The sequence below is a fragment of the Callithrix jacchus genome, chromosome X, assembly GCF_049354715.1.
Source record: "Callithrix jacchus isolate 240 chromosome X, calJac240_pri, whole genome shotgun sequence".
NCBI classification, from domain to species: domain Eukaryota; kingdom Metazoa; phylum Chordata; class Mammalia; order Primates; family Cebidae; genus Callithrix; species Callithrix jacchus.
The window spans coordinates 141,865,183-141,884,165 of NC_133524.1; the positions used below are offsets into that span (position 1 = coordinate 141,865,183).

The following is an 18,983-nucleotide window of genomic DNA, read 5'->3' on the forward strand; positions in this document are numbered from 1 at the left end:
GAAATTTGCCTGGCAGTAGGCTAAAAGTAAACTGTCTTCAAGGTGCATATGAAGGAACTGTAGGTGGGAAATGGGATAATTCACATCTACACCAATAATTAGATGTAGCCACACTAGCTTGACGGGATTTCAGGTGAGACATCTAAAATGCTAGGTCATGGTGGGGGCTGGAAGATAAAAAATGTATTACTTAATATGAAGGGCTGTGGGGAAGAGCTTGAAGGAATCATCCTCTCACTTGATGTGAGCCATGACATTAAACATAGAGAAATGAGGAGTGTTTAAGATCAGTTTGGGATGCATCTTCAGGGGATGGTGAAACAACAACAGCATTTGGTTTTCTCTACATCCCTTTCATCCTTTGCCCCCAAGCCCAGGGAGTTGCCAGGGAGTTGCCAGGGAGTTGTCAGGGAGTTGCCAGGGAGTTGCCAGGGAGTTGTCAGGGGTGGTGCTTTGTGATGTCAAAGCCATCCTAGGACTGCCATTGGCTGGGACACTGCCTGTATGATCAAACAAAGCTCAAGGGTGTGGCTTTGCCTGGTCACCAGGAGGGTGCATATAGGGAGGGCAAAAGCTCTGGGACGACCCACTGGCAAGCTTCAATGTAGCTGTGGGTATCTGTACCCTAGAAGGGGCTAGTATACCCATTCTAGTACCTGCCATAATTATGGAAGGTCCAACGTCAAGCACCAACGGGAAGAAGAGGAAGAGTCCCTGTGAATCTAGTAATAAAGAAAGTGATGAGGTAAGATTGTTCAGTTTTGTAGGGAACGCTAGGATGAGAGAAGGACACATAGAGATGGGGTGGCTCAAATAGCAGCACAGAAATATTGCAGGCACCTGTGGAAGTGGGGGCCCAGCTTTATGCCATAGCCTACTGCTGTTTACAGTCTGGGGTAATTACAGGTGTGGGTAGGAGGGATCTAAGCACTGTGGTTTGCTGACTGGCAGGTTATTTATGAGATGTTCTTATGATTAGGTGGTTTGGCCCTTGTTCTGGTGAAATATCATTGTGGTGTTCCTTAGAGCTTTGCCAAGCAAGATGTGATAGTGATGTTTCTTTAGTGGGGCCTTTGTCTGCCCTGTGCTCAGGTGATTAGGCATGATGTTTCTCACAGCCTGAACCCCCATGGAATGTTTCACTTTGACCAAGGCCTGCAAAATAGCAAAGAGCTTACAAAATGGTGCAGTTTGGACTAATGCGGATGACCCTAGCCATGATCCTCTTCTTCTTCCCCATAGATCCCTACCCTATGATTCCACCTTGTTCTTCTCTGGCACAAACCTCTTTCTCAACCTGCATTTTTTCTTGTAAACAACCCCTCCTGCCAGCACGGCTATTCAGTCTCTACCATTTTCACCAAAAATAACGTCTTTCTGCCCTCTCCCTGGTTTCTTACCAGACACAGGAGACACTGAACGGAGCTTTAGCCTCTGAACAAAGCTTGAAGAAGACCAAAAAATCACAATATCCAACAATATTAGTGTTTTACTACAGGAAGGGTAAGAAAATATGTTCAAATCAAATGGAGAAAGACCAGTCCCGACAGAATTCCATTGATCCAATCCAAGAGGAGGGGGACAAAGACCTAGGCCCATGTGAAGGATCTTCACAGAAGGACGAAAACCTAGACTCATGGGAAGGATACTCACAAGAGGATGAAGACCTAGATGACTCAGCTGAAGGATCTTCACAGGAGGCCGAAGACCTAGACTCATGTGAAGGATCTTCACAGAAGGACGAAGAGCTCGACCCATGTGAGGGATCTTCACACAACGACAAAGACCTTGACTCATGGGAAGAATCTTCACAGAAGGACGAAGACCTCGACTCATGGGAAGGATACTCACAGGAGGATGAAGACCTCGACTCATATGGAGGATCTTCAAAGAAGGATGAAGACCTCGACTCATATGAAGGATCTTCAAAGAAGGATGAAGACCTCGGCCCATGGGAAGGATCTTCACAGAAGGACGAAGACCTCGACTCATGGGAAGGATATTCACAGGAGGATGAAGACCTCGACTCATATGAAGGATCTTCAAAGAAGGATGAAGACCTCGACTCATATGAAGGATATTCAAAGAAGGATGAAGACCTCGACTCATGGGAAGGATATTCACAGGAGGATGAAGACCTCGACTCATATGAAGGATCTTCAAAGAAGGATGAAGACCTCGACTCATATGAAGGATATTCAAAGAAGGATGAAGACCTCGGCCCATGGGAAGGATCTTCACAGAAGGACGAAGACCTCGGCTCATGGGAAGGATACTCACAGGAGGATGAAGACCTTGACTCATATGAAGGATCTTCAAAGAAGGATGAAGACCTCGACTCATATGAAGGATCTTCAAAGAAGGATGAAGACCTCGGCCCATGGGAAGGATCTTCACAGATGGACAAAGACCTTGACTCATGGGAAGGATCTTCACAGGAGAACGCAGACCGCGACACATGGGAAGGATCTTCACAGAGGGACGAAGACGTCGACCCATTGGAAGGACCTTCACAGAAGTACAAAGACCTCGACCCATGTAAAAAGTCTTCACAGCAGGACGAAGACCTCAACTCATGTGAATGCTCTTCACAGAAGGATGAAGACCTCAACTGATGTGACAGATCCTCACAGGAGGGTGGGCAGGATTAGTCACATGGGGAGAAACCCAATTGGACAAGTAACAACAACAACAAAATAAATGTTGAGAAGCTGATGACTGAGTGTCTCTCTGCCTGTTTTCTGATGGTGAGGAGGAAGGGAAGGGGAGAGGTAGGCATTCGAGAAGGGAGGGATATGAGGTCCTATAGGGTTGGTGGGCAGATGCACAGGTGTGGCAGACATTCTGAATAAGGACTTGGTGAAGGACTGATTCCTGGAGACAAATCTTCTTCCTAAAATTTTATCCCACAGGAGACAAAGTAGAGGATTTGGTGTTTCTTGGAGCATGTACATAATTAGAAGGGCACATAAAAAGAGCTGCATTGTATGTAGGTGACCGTGACACTCTTTCCACAATGAAGACATCAAAATCAACACCTCCAGGACATATACCTCATGGTAGTGTGTTTTCTAACTCACTCAACTCTTTGAGCAACTGAACACCCTCTAAAAGACCAAGAACCTCAACCTACGGAAAGTAAAACAGCACATCACACACACTAGAATGATGGTATTTGCAGGACATGGTCCCAATAGTAAGGCACTTCTTTGATAAGAAACTCTAGGTGGAGCAGGAGCCTACCAAATGTGGGACACTGGGAGTGGCCATTGTCTACTGCAGGCAATAAACGAAAGCATAGTCTACAGAGAATTTGAACACAATCATACAAGTACAAGTTGATACTTTTATTACCACTTCCATACACCAGTATTTCCATAGAATGTCAGTGACTAAGAATTGCATGTTCTTCACATGTACCACAAAACCTAAAATGCAATTAAAAAAAAAAACAAAGAAAAAAGGATTTCTTCCATGGAAAAAAATCCTGTTTCTATTGGAGGGAATACAGTAGAGTGGTTTTGGCATCAAGTGTAGAGGGCTGAGGTCTGTTCCTCGGGTTAATTGCTCAAGACGCACTCCTGTTGATTTACTCATTCACTCTCCTTTATTTCCATGACCCAGTTTTATTCCTCTTGTCTACATTGGCAATCGTTGTAATGCATTGATGTGCATCCTTTTCTCTGTATGAGTGTTAACATATGTCTCATACTGTTTGCGGACATTAGTTTTCAATTTCTGTATCCATCATCAAATCTTGTTTCACTCAGCCCTGTTTTTAAGATGCATCTGTGTATGTCTAATCTGTTCTTTTTTGTAAATGAATATGTCAGGTACGTTTTTGTATTTTCTAAATTTTAGGAAGATATTTTGATTTTTAATATTTGTACACACCTTCTTGTCCATGTTTTACGTTATACCTTAATATTACATTTGCTTTCAAGAGACTCTGCATAGTATCATGCATTTAATTTTGATTTCCACATGTTCAATGTTAGTATGTAGAAGTATGATGGATTTTTTACTTTTACTTTAAAGAAATGTTGTTATGATATTTGTGGTTTACAACATATTATGGAATACAGGAACTAAAATTGTTACTATGGTCAAGCAGATTAGCATATCTCTCTTCTCAGATTTTTTTTTTTTAATTGCGATGGAGTTTCACTCTTGTTACACAGGCTGGAGTGCAATAGAGCAATCTCGGCTCACCGCAACCTCTGCCTCCTGGGTTCAGGCAATTCTCCTGCCTCAGCCTCTTGAGTAGCTGGGATTACAGGTGTGAGCCACCACGCCCAGCCTCTTCTCTAATTTTTAAGTGTGTGAAAATAGCAGCAAAAATTTTATTTAACAAAAATTCATAAGACAATTTCCTTTAGCCCCTCTGTACATTAGGTCTTTAGACTTGTTCATCCTACATATCTGCCATTTTATATCCTTCAACCTCCATCTCCTCATTTCCCCTCCCACCTCCAATGTTTCATTCTTTACCTCCGTCTATTTGAGCCCCTAAGTTATACAGTCTACATATGAGACCATTGAATCATTTTCTTTTTGTCTGGATTATTTAACTTAGTGTGATGTTCTCCAGGATCATTCATGTTGTGGCAGATGTGAAGATCTCCTCTTTAAGATCAAATAATATTTTGTTCTGTATAAATATATGTAACAAAACCCCCCCCCTCCCCCTGTCACATTTTCAAATCCATTCATCCACTGATGGGCATTTAATTTGTCTCTATATCTTGGCTATTGTTAATAATGCTACAATGAATATGAGACTGCAGATATATATTTTTTTAGACAGAGTCTCGCTCTGTTGCCAAGGCTGGAGTGCAGTGGTGTGATCTAGGCTCACTGCAACCTCTGCCTCCTGGACTCAAGTGATTCTCCAGCCTCAGCCTCCAGAGTAGCTGGGACTACAAGCATGTGCCACCACACCTGGCTAAGTTTTGTATTTTTAGTAGAGACAGGGTTTCAACATATTGGTCAGGCTGGTCTTAAACTTCTGACCTGGTGATCCATCCACCTGGGCCTCCCAAAGTGCTGGGATTACAGGTGTGAACCACTGTGACCAGCCAAGAGTGAAGATATCTTTATGAGGCTGTGATTTCATCTCCTCTGGGTATTTATACAGAAGAAGGATTGCTGTGTCATATGGTAGTCACTTTGTTTCTTTGAGATGGAGTTTCACTCTGTCACCCAGGCTGGAGTGCAATGGTGTAATTTAGGCTCACTGCAACCTCCACCTCCCCGGTTCAAGTGATTCTCCTCCATCAGCCTCCTGAGTAGCCGGGACTACAGGCACGTGTCACCACACATGGCTAATTTTTGTATTTTTACTATAGATGAGTTTTCACTATGTTGGCCAGGCTGGTTGCAAACTCCTGACCTCAAGAGATATGCCTGTCTCAGCCTCCCAAAGGGCTGGGATTACAGGCATGAGCCGCCATGCCCAGCGGCCAACTTTTTCATTTCTTTAGTAACCTCCATACTGTTTTACATAATGGTTATACCAATCTACATTTCCACCAACAGTGTACCAGGGTTCTTTCTTCTCCACACCCTCATCAACATTTGCTATTTATTGTCTTTTTGATAACAGCATTCTTAATGAGTGTGAAGTGATGCAGTGGTTTTAATTAGGCATTTCTCTTATAATTAATTATACTGAATGCCTTTTAATATATCTGTAAACATGTCAAAATACTATGGAGAACTACCAGAGTACCTTTACTCAGTCTCCTCCACTGATCTTGCAAAAGTATAGTACAACATCACAACCAGAAAATGGACATTAAATACCAGATGTGGGTGATGGGGGGAAGAAGGCAGCAAACCACCTTGCCATGTATCTACCTATATAACAATTCTGCATGATCTGCACATGTACCCCAGGACCTAAAGGACAATGAAAAAAGAAAAAGCAAAAAGAAAATGGACATTAATACACTCTATCTATTCACATTTCATCAGTTTTACACGTGTTCATCTGTGTGTGTGTGTGTGTGTGTGTGTGTGTGTGTGTTTAGTTATATTCAGTTTTGTAACTGTTTTTTGCTAAGTCATATCATTGTCAGGGATAATATGAAACAATAAAATATACTAAATATCAGCCAACAAAATCTAGTTTTCTTTTCTCTATCCAAATACTAAATGCCTATTACTGATTTACAGAACAAAATTCCCCTAATATCATCTTTGGAATAGACAACTGTTCTTTCGAGTTGTCAGACAACAAGGTAAAAACCAAAAATTACAATGCTTTTCTTCTTACTCTTTGATATGTACAATTGAAGGTATTTGTCATTGCAAACTAATATTTCCATCCAGCATGCGACATGAAAGCATTTTTCATATTTGGATAGTAATAAAGCATCACACTCTTCATTCTTAGACATTTCAGAGGGAAAAAAAAAAAACCTTAAGGTAAGAGAGGTGGAGTAAGAACAGCAGAAAACAAGCCTCCACAGATCAGCCCCCTCGCAATGACAGAAGTTTAACAACCATCCACACAGAACAAAACACCTCTATAGGAACCAAAAATCAGGTGAACTCTCATAGTACTTGCTTGTATCACTGAAAGAGACACTGACAAGTTAGAAAAAAAAAAACAGTCTTAAGTCGCTAACACTACCCCTTCCCTACCCTAGGCAGTGGCAGTGTGGTGTAAAGAGCATCTTTGGAAGCCGGAAGAGCGAGAGCACAGCAGTTGTGAGGCACTGAACTCAGTCCTGTCTCTTACGGCAGAAAGGAAACCCAGACCAAACTTAGCTGACTCCCACCTGGGAAGGGAGCATTTAAACCAGCTCAAGCCAGAGGGAAATCGCCCATCCCAGCAATCATAACTTGAGTTCCCACAAGCCTTGCCACCAGGGGCTCATCTGTTCCAGGTTTCTCAGAAAACCTTAAAGGCAGTCTCGGCCATAAGGACTGCAGCTCTAGCACTGAACTGGGCCCAGAGACAGTGGACTGTGGCGGGGCTGTGGAAGGGTGCAGATGACCTACTGAGACACCAGCTGGGGCAGCCGAGGGTGTGCTGGCGTCATCCCTGCCCTAGCCCCACAGACTGCACAGCTGGCAGCTCCAAAAAAGAGCCCTTCCTTCCACTTGAGGAGAGGAGAGGGGATTGTGAGGAACGTTTTTTTCCTTGTGTCTTGAATACCAGCTCAACCACAGCAGAATAGGCCACTGGTCAGAGTTGTGAAGCCCGTGTTCCAGGCAATACCTTCTGGACAGCATGACTAGACACACCCTGGGCTGGAAAGAAACGTGCTGTCTTGAAAGAAATGACCAGGTCCTGGCAGCATTTATAACCGGCTAACTGAATAACCCTTTGGACTCGAATAAACATTGAGGGCCTTGGGTTATTCTCTGAGACTCACTGGCTTCAGGTACCAGCATAGCAAGAAGGGATACAGTAACACATGGGCTATCGGAGCCCCCGGTTCAAGGATGTGACTCTTGGACAGCATTTCTGGACCTGCCCTGGACTACACAGGCACCCACTACCCTGAAGGGTGAGTCCCAGACCAGGGAGCATTCACCATGAGCTGACTTCAGCACCCGTGGGACTTAAGGGAGCATCAGTGGTAGTGCTGCAGTACTCTCCCTGGCCTGCAGCAGGGGTGACTACAAGGTGAGGCTCCCTCGCCTTTGGGAAAGGAAGGGAAGTGTGGGAAGAACTGCTTCTTGTGGCTTTAGCCCCAGCTCAGATGCAATACAATAGAACACCAGGTAGAGTTCTAAGATCTTTAACTAATTCCTGACTCCCGGATAGCACCTCTGAACTGACCTCTGGGAACTCACTGCCCTGAAAGGAAGGACACAGGCCTGGTTAGCTTTGCCACCTGCTGATTACAGAGCCTTAGGGCTGTGAGCAAATATAGGCAGGGGCCAGGGGGTGGTTTACAGCAGGCCTTGGGCAAGACCCAGAGCTGTGCTGGCTTCAGGTCTGACCCACCACAGTCATAGTGCTGGTGGCCAGAGGAGTGCCTGTGTCACTCTACCCCCAGCTTTAGATGGCTCAGAACATGGAGAGAGCGAGACACAAACAGTTTGTCTAGGAGAAAGTAAGGGGAGAGAACAAGAGTCTCTGCCTGATTACCCAGAGACTTCTCCTGGATCTTTTCCGAGACCATCAAGGTGGTACCTCCACAAGTATGCGAGAACTGCAGCATTAGTGGGCTTGGGGTGCACCCAAAAGCAGATACAGCTTAAACTCAAACACCCAAGTATTTGCAATTTATCTGGAAAACATTATCAAGAGGGATGGGTGCGAACAAATTCAGACAGTGAAGACTACAATAAATACCTAACTCTTCATTGACCAGACACCAAAGAATAGCTAATAGTATCGACACCATCCGGGAAAACATAACCTCACTGAATGAAGCAAATAAGCCACAGGGACCAATTCTGAAGAAAGAGATACGTAACCTTTCAACAGAGTATTCAAAATACCTGTGTTGCTCAAATTCAAAGTAATTCACTATAATATAGAGAATTCAGAGTTATATCAGATAAGTTTAACAATGAGTTTGAAATAATTAAAAGGAATCAAGATGAAATTCTGGAGCTGAAAAATGCAAGGGATAGACTGTAGAATTTATCAAATTTTCTTATTTTTTTAAATTTTTTATTGGATTTTAGGTTTTGGGGTACATGAGCAGAGCATGTAAGACAGTTGCGTAGGAACACACATGGCAGTGTGCTTTTCTTTCCTTGTCCCCTTCACCCACATTTGGCATTTCTCCCCAGGCTATCCCTCCCCACCTCCCCCTCCCACTGGCCCTCCCCTTTTCCCCCAATAGACCCCAGTGTTTAGTACTCCCCTTTCTGTGTCCATGTGTTCTCATTTTTCATCACCCACCTATGAGTGAGAATATGCGGTGTTTCATTTTCTGTTCTTGTGTCAGTTTGCTGAGGATGACGTTCTCCAGATTCATCCATGTCCCTACAAACGACACAAACTCATCATTTCTGATTTCTGCATAATATTAAGAAAATTTGATTGCTGCATAAGATTCCATGGTGTATTATGCAGCAATCAAATTTTCTTAATAGCAGAAACCATCAAGCAGAAGAAAGAATTAGTAAGTGTGAAGACCAGCCATCTGCAAATCTACAGTCAAGAAAAACAAAAGAATAAAAAGAGTAGAAATCAATGAAGCATGCCTATAGGATCGAGAAGATAGCCTCAAAAGGACAAATCTAAGATTTAGTGGCCTTTAAGAGGAGATAGAAAAAAAACCTATGGGTATACAGTTTCTTCAAATGGATAATAATAGAGAACTTTCCAAACATAAGGAAAGGTATCAATATGCAAGTATAAGAATATTATAGAACAACAAGCATATTTAACTCAAAGAAGTCTACCTCGAGTCATTTAATAATGAAATTCCCAAAAAGCAAGGATAAAGAAGGGTTCTTAAAACAGAAAGATAAGAGAAACCAACAACATCCTATGAATCTCCAATATGGCTGGCGGCAGACATTTCAGCGGAAACTTTTCAGGCCAGGAGAGAAAGGCATGGTATATTTAAAGTGCTGAAGGATAAAAATCTTTTGCCTTAGAATAATATATCTGAAAAAATGATCTTTCAAACTTGAAGCACAAAACTCAGGGGTAAATGTAATTAGTCAGGGGCAATTGTGAGAACAAAACTCAGTGGTAATTGTAAAAGTGAATATTATAACAATGTAATTGTACTGTGTAAACTACTCTTATTCTAAGTAGAAGGATTATGGATAAACCAATAAAAAATAATAACTTCAACTTTTCCAGACATAGTCATTACAATAATATATAAATAGAAACAACAAAAAGTCAAAAAGCAGTGAGACGAAGTTGAGGTGCAATTTTTATCAGTTTTATTTATTTGTTTTTTGCTTCTTTGTTTCTTTATGCAACTAGAACTAAGTAGTTATCAGATTAAAATAATGGGTTTAAGATAGTATGTGCAAGCCTCATGGTAACTTCCAACGAAAAAATATACAATGGATACACAAAAATAAAAGGTATGAAACTAAACCATAAACTCACAGAAAAATCATCTTCACTAAAGGAAGACAGGAAGGAAAGAAGAAAGGAGGAGTAGATCATGAAACCATCAGAAAATAAATAACAAAATGACAGGAGTAAGTTTTTCCTTATGAATAATAATATTGAATGTAAATGGGCTAAACTCTTCAATTAAAATACTTTGACTTGCTGAATGTATGAAAAAACAAGACACATTGATCTGTTGCCTAACCGAAACACACTTATCTATAAAGACACACATAGCCTTGAAATAAAGGAATGGAAAAAGATATTCCATCTCAATGGAAACCCAAAAGAAGCAGGATTAGTTGTATTCAAAGCAGACAGATAGATTTCAAGATGAAAACTATAAGGGGAAGAAAAGGTAACTACATAATAAAGAAAGGATTGGTTCAGCAAGAGGATACAAAAATTTTACATATATATGCACCCAACACTGGAGCACCGAGATATATAAAGGAAACAGCATTAGAACTAATGAGAGAGACAGGTCCCAACACAGTAAGAGTGGCAGACTTCAACACCCCACTTTCAGCAATGTGCAGATCTTTCAGACATAAAAGTCAACAAAGAAACATCAATCAGACTTAATCTGCATTACAGACCAAATGGATCTCATAAACATTAACAAAACACTTATTCCAAGGCCTGCAGAGTACACCTTCTTTTACTCAGCACATGGATCATTCTCAAGGATAAGAATATAAGTTAGGTCATAAACCAAGTTTTAAAACATTTAAACAACTTAAAACACTATCAAGGATCTTCTCTGACCACCAAAAAATAAAACTGGAAACTAATAAGAAAAGGAATCCTAGAAACTATACAAATACATAGAAATCAAACAACATGATCCTGAATTACCAGTGGGTCAATGAAGAAATTAAGAAGTAGATTGAAAAGTTTCTAAAATAATAATGGAAACACAACATACCAAAACCCATGGGATACAGCAAAAGCAACACTAAGTAGGAATTGCCTAGATAGAAGTTTCTACATTTAAAAAGCACAACTGCAAATAAATAATCTTATGATACATCTTAAAAAACTAGAAAAACAAGATCAAAGTGAGTCCAAAATTCATAGAAGAAAATACATATTAGTGATCAGAGCAGAAATAAATAAAACTAAAATGAAGAAAATCAATACAGAATATAGATGAAACAAAAAGTTGGCTTTCGGAAAGCTTTACAAAATTGACAAACTTTAGCCAGACTAAGTAAGAAAAACCAGAGAAAATCCAAATAAATAAAATCAGAGAGTAAAAGGGGGCATGACAACTGATACTGCAGAAATTCAAAGGATCGTTAGTGGTGACTATGAGAAACTGTATGAAAATGTATTGGAAAATCTCCAAGAAATGCATAAATTCTTATCCATACAACTTACCAAGTCTGCATGAAGATATCCAAAACCTGAATAAGCCAAAGATATGTAACAAGTTAAAAGCCATAATAAGCAGTCTTCCAGTAAAGGAAAGCCCAGGACTTGATGGCTTCACTGTTGAATTCTACCAAACATTTAAAGAAGAACCAGAATCAACTTAAATTGATACCAGTTGTACTCAAACTATTCCAATAAATGGAGGAGAGAGAAATACTTTCAAAATCATTCAAAAACTCCTGTTTTACCCTGATACCAAAACTGGACAAAGACACATCACAAAGGAAAAAACAAAACTGCAGGCAAAAATGTCTGATGGGTATTGATGCTAAAATTCTCAACTAAATACTAGCAAATCAAATTAAACAATACATTACAAAGATCATTCATCATGACCAAGTGTAACTTATGGCTGGTATGCAAAAAGGTATGATCATGCACAAATCAGTCAGTCTGATACAGCATATCAACAGAATGAAAGCTAAAAGCCATAGAATCATTTCAATTGATGCTGAAAGGACATTTGATAAAATTCAATATACTTTTATGTTAAAAACCCTGAAAAAAACTGAACTGGGTATAGAATGAACATACATCAACATAATAAAAGCCATCTATGTCAGACCCATAGCATATTTGTATTTATTTATGATTTTATTTTATTTTATTCCGTTTTTGAGACAGAGTCTTGCTCTGTCACCCACGTTGGTATGCACTGGCCCCAACTCGGTTCACTGCAACCCCTGCCTCCTGGTTTCAAGCAATTTGCATTCCTCAGCCCATGGAGTAGCTGGGACTACAGGCATGCGCCACCACGCCCAGCTAATCTTTACTATTTTTCGTAGAGACGGGTTTTGCCTTGTTGCCCAGGCTCGTCTCAATCTCCTGAGCTCGGGCAATCTGCCCCACTTAGCCTCCTAAAGTGCTGGGATTACAGGTGTGAGCCACTGTACCTGACCTCATAGCATATTTCTTTTAAATGGCATCCGTTTTTCCAATTTACTCATTCTACAACGGAGGGATCCAAAGTCTGAAGAAGGTATGCAGTTTGCCCAGATTGCCAGAAAGAATATGAGATTTAGGGCAGAATGAACCTAGGTTTGAACACTGGTGCACAATTACAGACATGCTGAGCTTCTCTAGGCCACAATTTCCTCACCAGTAAATGGGGTCCCCGTGGTGGCTTCTACCTCCTGATACTGCTGTGAGTATCGCATTTCTGCTGAGCATCGTCCCTCTGCCTTTCCAGATCCACATATCACCCTTTTTCACCCACTCTGTCCTGGGAGGCAGTTTAGAGGGCTTCTCTCAATGGGCTCCTGGGCTCTCTGATGTCCACTGGGTTTGGCTAATGGGGAGCCTCAAGGAGAGTCAGAGGTGGGAGGGAGAAAGGAAGGAGAGTGAGGGCTGTGGGCCTATTCTCCTGGCTCCATCCCTGTGAGTCACCTCGGGCTGGATGAGTCTCTTGGTAGAGGTCACTGTTCATCTCCAGATAGCCATTTCCTCATGATTATTGTTAATTTAGGTTCTAGTAACCACTTCCTCCCTGCTCTCATTCCTTTAGGTCTGGAGTGATGGCAGCTGCTACTAGCACAATCTCTGATGTTCCCCCTGCATCCACCTGTTTGCAAATGGTTCCTTTGCAGACAAATATTTGTCAAATTGTTCCATTTTGGATGGACCATCTGTTTGATCTAGATACTACATGCTCAGCGCAGAGCCTGACATATAGCAGGTTCTTGGGGTATGGAATCTATTGCTAGTAGTAGTAGCGGTAGTCATGTCGAGGTAGTAGTGGCTGCAGTGGAGGTAATGGTGCTGGCATTTTTCAAAGCCACTCATTCAGTCACATTCAAAGTCAGCAGTAGGATTTATCCCTCTTTCATAACCAACTCTTTCTCACTGATTACTCTTCACCTGTCTGTGTTCCAGAGCAAAATATATGGTTGGCTTCTAACACCTTGCTCTCTGTGGCCAGAGTGGAGCACATCCCAAGAAGATCCTTTCCTATAGCTGGTACTTTGTGTGGTGTTTAAACCTGCCTTAGGCAGCTAAAAAGTGTGACAAAAATTATTGAAAATGTAGTTGAGGGCTACTACTATGACTTAACTAGTGTCAATTTACAATAGCATTTGTACAAAGGCCCGAAAACGAGCTGAAAAGGTATCCAGTGGTCCCTGGTTATGGTCCTGGCTTCATCTCTGACTTATAGCATGGCATAAGAGAGTGTGTCACTCAACCTGATATGATAAGGAACAATATTCTTGAAAACTGAACACATCAGAAATCTTTTAAAAAGTTCAATATGATGAACTCATCGTACGCTGATGACCTTAAATTTTTAAAATTCATTTTAGTGACAAATATAACATAATCGTTAAGTTTTTCAATACGTGTTATTTTATAATGTAAGCTGTCATCTTTCAATAGGAATATACACTGAATGTGTTCCTAACATTTTGATGAATTTTCTTTGGATGGAGATATACTCATCAAAACATTTTTTGGTAAAGAAATTTAAAAAACAATGATAAAAGCTAATAAATAAGATAATTGAAAGCTGTTATTTTCAGCAATTTTAATCAGTATTGACCTACCCTATTGGATGCTGTGTGCCTGTTGATTCTTGCTTGTTTTACTTTTTTGTTTTTTGTTTTTTTTTTTGTCCTTTATAACATGACCTGACAGGGTGCTGTTCTCACTGCTAATTGCAGACAAGAGTCCAAAGGAAATAAATACTTAGATGTGAGTTTGTAAGGATTTACTAATTGGAATTGTTAATCTCTAGACAACATCGGGGATTCACTAAAAAAATAAAGTATACCTTAATAACAATGTTCACCTGATGTGTTAGTGTTTAGACGACAGGCTTGGGAATGCTATGAATTATTTGTTTCTGAAAATTAGCAGAGCATTTTGCTAGTTTTTTATTGATTTTATAGTGTATGAAGTAAAGATATAGTAGCTTGGTGAACACTAGAACGAAAACCCGAGGTCTAATTCTCTTTTGTTTTATTTATCAACTTTTTTTCCCCATTATTGAGTTTCGTGACTTTCAATAGAGAACAGCACAAGTGTCAAGCTGTGGGGTAAATCTAGGGCCATGCCTTGTCTATCTTTGGCCTTCTGTCTTATTCTCTTTTAAAACATTTTTAGTTGTTATTTTGAAACAATTATAAGTTCGCAAGAAATTTCAAAATACGCACCCAGAGGCCTTATATACCCTTTACCCAATCTCATCAATAGTAAAATCTTCGGTACACTACCACATTACACGTTCAAAACTAAAACACTGACAGTGATACAATCCAGAGCTTTTTAAGATTCAACACTTTTCTTTTGGCTATTCTAGAAAATTTATATTTTTGTATGAATATTATAATTATCCTGTTAATTTATATTAAGAAGCCTTCCTAGAATTGTGATTAGGATTCAGTTGAAGCTACAGATGGAATTTGGAAATAACTGACATCTTACAATATTGAATTGTTTAACTGAAAATCAAATTATACATCTCAATTCTTTTCCTTGTGTCATTAATTTATCTTTGCAAATTTTGTTGTTTTAAGTATACAGATCATTTATGTCTCTGTTCAGATTTATCCCTAAGCATTTAATATTTTAGTGGTATTTTACATTTCACCATTCTTAATTTCAACTTCTACTTGTTCACTTCTAATATATAAACATACAATTGATTTATATGTTGACCTCCTATCCTGCAATCTTGCTAACCTCAATGATTGTAGAAGCCTTTTTTAAGATTGACTTTTCTACACAGACTCTCATGTAGTCTTTGACAAAAGATACTCTTACTTCTCCCCTTCCGATCTGAATGCCATTTTTTTCCCCGCTGGACACAATTTGCAGTATAAAGTACAACTATGCCCACACTGGTGCACATGTTGGTCTTAGATTGCAGTATGCTGCATGTAAACACTCAGAACAGCTTCCAGCACTTGAATATCCATTCCTCCCTGCACTGCACATACTGGTAGAATTCACGTTGGAATACTACATTTACTATGAACAGACACCCTTCATTTGAAACAAGACTAGGATACACAGGAGAGCATCTTTTTTCAGTAAAGTTTTGACAGACTGAAAGCCAACATTTCAGATTGGAAATAGGACACTTAAATGAACTACATGGACATTGGGTAAATAATATTGGTTGAAATTTGCCTGGCAGTAGGCTAAAAGTAAACTGTCTTCAAGGTGCATATGAAGGAACTGTAGGTGGGAAATGGGATAATTCACATCTACACCAATAATTAGATGTAGCCACACCAGCTTGACGGGATTTCAGGTGAGACATCTAAAATGCTAGGTCATGGTGGGGGCTGGAAGATAAAAAATGTATTACTTAATATGAAGGGCTGTGGGGAAGAGCTTGAAGGAATCATCCTCTCACTTGATGTGAGCCATGACATTAAACATAGAGAAATGAGGAGTGTTTAAGATCAGTTTGGGATGCATCTTCAGGGGATGGTGAAACAACAACAGCATTTGGTTTTCTCTACATCCCTTTCATCCTTTGCCCCCAAGCCCAGGGAGTTGCCAGGGAGTTGCCAGGGAGTTGCCAGGGAGTTGTCAGGGAGTTGCCAGGGAGTTGCCAGGGAGTTGTCAGGGAGTTGTCAGGGGTGGTGCTTTGTGATGTCAAAGCCATCCTAGGACTGCCATTGGCTGGGACACTGCCTGTATGATCAAACAAAGCTCAAGGGTGTGGCTTTGCCTGGTCACCAGGAGGGTGCATATAGGGAGGGCAAAAGCTCTGGGACGACCCACTGGCAAGCTTCAATGTAGCTGTGGGTATCTGTACCCTAGAAGGGGCTAGTATACCCATTCTAGTACCTGCCATAATTATGGAAGGTCCAACGTCAAGCACCAACGGGAAGAAGAGGAAGAGTCCCTGTGAATCTAGTAATAAAGAAAGTGATGAGGTAAGATTGTTCAGTTTTGTAGGGAACGCTAGGATGAGAGAAGGACACATAGAGATGGGGTGGCTCAAATAGCAGCACAGAAATATTGCAGGCACCTGTGGAAGTGGGGGGCCAGCTTTATGCCATAGCCTACTGCTGTTTACAGTCTGGGGTAATTACAGGCGTGGGTAGGAGGGATCTAAGCACTGTGGTTTGCTGACTTGCAGGTTATTTATGAGATGTTCTTATGATTAGGTGGTTTGGCCCTTGTTCTGGTGAAATATCATTGTGGTGTTCCTTAGAGCTTTGCCAAGCAAGATGTGATAGTGATGTTTCTTTAGTGGGGCCTTTGTCTGCCCTGTGCTCAGGTGATTAGGCATGATGTTTCTCACAGCCTGAACCCCCATGGAATGTTTCACTTTGACCAAGGCCTGCAAAATAGCAAAGAGCTTACAAAATGGTGCAGTTTGGACTAACGCGGATGACCCTAGCCATGCTCCTCTTCTTCTTCCCCATAGATCCCTACCCTATGATTCCACCTTGTTCTTCTCTGGCACAAACCTCTTTCTCAACCTGCATTTTTTCTTGTAAACAACCCCTCCTGCCAGCACGGCTATTCAGTCTCTACCATTTTCACCAAAAATAACGTCTTTCTGCCCTCTCCCTGGTTTCTTACCAGACACAGGAGACACTGAACGGAGCTTTAGCCTCTGAACAAAGCTTGAAGAAGACCAAAAAATCACAATATCCAACAATATTAGTGTTTTACTACAGGAAGGGTAAGAAAATATGTTCAAATCAAATGGAGAAAGACCAGTCCCGACAGAATTCCATTGATCCAATCCAAGAGGAGGGGGACAAAGACCTAGGCCCATGTGAAGGATCTTCACAGAAGGACGAAAACCTAGACTCATGGGAAGGATACTCACAAGAGGATGAAGACCTAGATGACTCAGCTGAAGGATCTTCACAGGAGGCCGAAGACCTAGACTCATGTGAAGGATCTTCACAGAAGGACGAAGAGCTCGACCCATGTGAGGGATCTTCACACAACGACAAAGACCTTGACCCATGGGAAGAATCTTCACAGAAGGACGAAGACCTCGACTCATGGGAAGGATACTCACAGGAGGATGAAGACCTCGACTCATATGGAGGATCTTCAAAGAAGGATGAAGACCTCGACTCATATGAAGGATCTTCAAAGAAGGATGAAGACCTCGGCCCATGGGAAGGATCTTCACAGAAGGACGAAGACCTCGACTCATGGGAAGGATATTCACAGGAGGATGAAGACCTCGATTCATATGAAGGATCTTCAAAGAAGGACGAAGACCTCGACTCATATGAAGGATATTCAAAGAAGAATGAAGACCTCGACTCATGGGAAGGATATTCACAGGAGGATGAAGACCTCGACTCATATGAAGGATCTTCAAAGAAGGATGAAGACCTCGACTCATATGAAGGATATTCAAAGAAGGATGAAGACCTCGGCCCATGGGAAGGATCTTCACAGAAGGACGAAGACCTCGACTCATGGGAAGGATACTCACAGGAGGATGAAGACCTTGACTCATATGAAGGATCTTCAAAGAAGGATGAAGACCTCGACTCATATGAAGGATCTTCAAAGAAGGATGAAGACCTCGGCCCATGGGAAGGATCTTCACAGAAGGACAAAGACCTTGACTCATGGGAAGGATCTTCACAGGAGAACGCAGACCGCGACACATGGGAAGGATCTTCACAGAGGGACGAAGACGTCGACCCATTGGAAGGACCTTCACAGAAGTACAAAGACCTCGACCCATGTAAAAAGTCTTCACAGCAGGACGAAGACCTCAACTCATGTGAATGCTCTTCACAGAAGGATAAAGACCTCAACTGATGTGACAGATCCTCACAGGAGGGTGGGCAGGATTAGTCACATGGGGAGAAACCCAATTGGACAAGTAACAACAACAACAAAATAAATGTTGAGAAGCTGATGACTGAGTGTCTCTCTGCCTGTTTTCTGATGGTGAGGAGGATAGAAAGGGGAGAGGTAGGCATTCGAGAAGGGAGGGATATGAGGTCCTATAGGGTTGGTGGGCAGATGCACAGGTGTGGCAGACATTCTGAATAAGGACTTGGTGAAGGACTGATTCCTGGAGACAAATCTTCTTCCTAAAATTTTATCCCACAGGAGACAAAGTAGAGGATTTGGTGTTTCTTGGAGCATGTACATAATTAGAAGGGCACAAAAAAAAAGCTGCATTGTATGTAGGTGACCGTGACACTCTTTCCACAATGAAGACATCAAAATCAACACCTCCAGGACATATACCTCATGGTAGTGTGTTTTCTAACTCACTCAACTCTTTGAGCAACTGAACACCCTCTAAAAGACCAAGAACCTCAACCTACGGAAAGTAAAACAGCACATCACACACACTAGAATGATGCTATTTGCAGGACATGGTCCCAATAGTAAGGCACTTCTTTGATAAGAAACTCTAGGTGGAGCAGGAGCCTACCAAATTTGGGATACTGGGAGTGGCCATTGTCTACTGCAGGCAATAAACGAAAGCATAGTCTACGGAGAATTTGAACACAATCATACAAGTACAAGTTGATACTTTTATTACCAC

The 18,983-nt window shown here is 41.3% G+C and overlaps 2 protein-coding genes across 2 annotated transcripts; both read left to right on the forward strand.

Moving 5' to 3' along the window:
- The first annotated feature begins 588 nt into the window (after positions 1-588).
- On the forward strand, positions 589-2,709 carry LOC144581141 (uncharacterized). The gene is made up of 2 exons (XM_078363545.1): positions 589-745; positions 1,404-2,709. Exons 1-2 carry the CDS (start codon positions 668-670, stop codon positions 2,613-2,615), a joined length of 1,290 nt encoding a protein of 429 aa, XP_078219671.1. The 5' UTR covers positions 589-667; the 3' UTR covers positions 2,616-2,709.
- Positions 2,710-16,214: 13,505 nt separating this feature from the next.
- On the forward strand, positions 16,215-18,335 carry LOC144581145 (uncharacterized). The gene is made up of 2 exons (XM_078363595.1): positions 16,215-16,371; positions 17,030-18,335. Exons 1-2 carry the CDS (start codon positions 16,294-16,296, stop codon positions 18,239-18,241), a joined length of 1,290 nt encoding a protein of 429 aa, XP_078219721.1. The 5' UTR covers positions 16,215-16,293; the 3' UTR covers positions 18,242-18,335.
- The last annotated feature ends 648 nt before the right edge of the window (positions 18,336-18,983 follow it).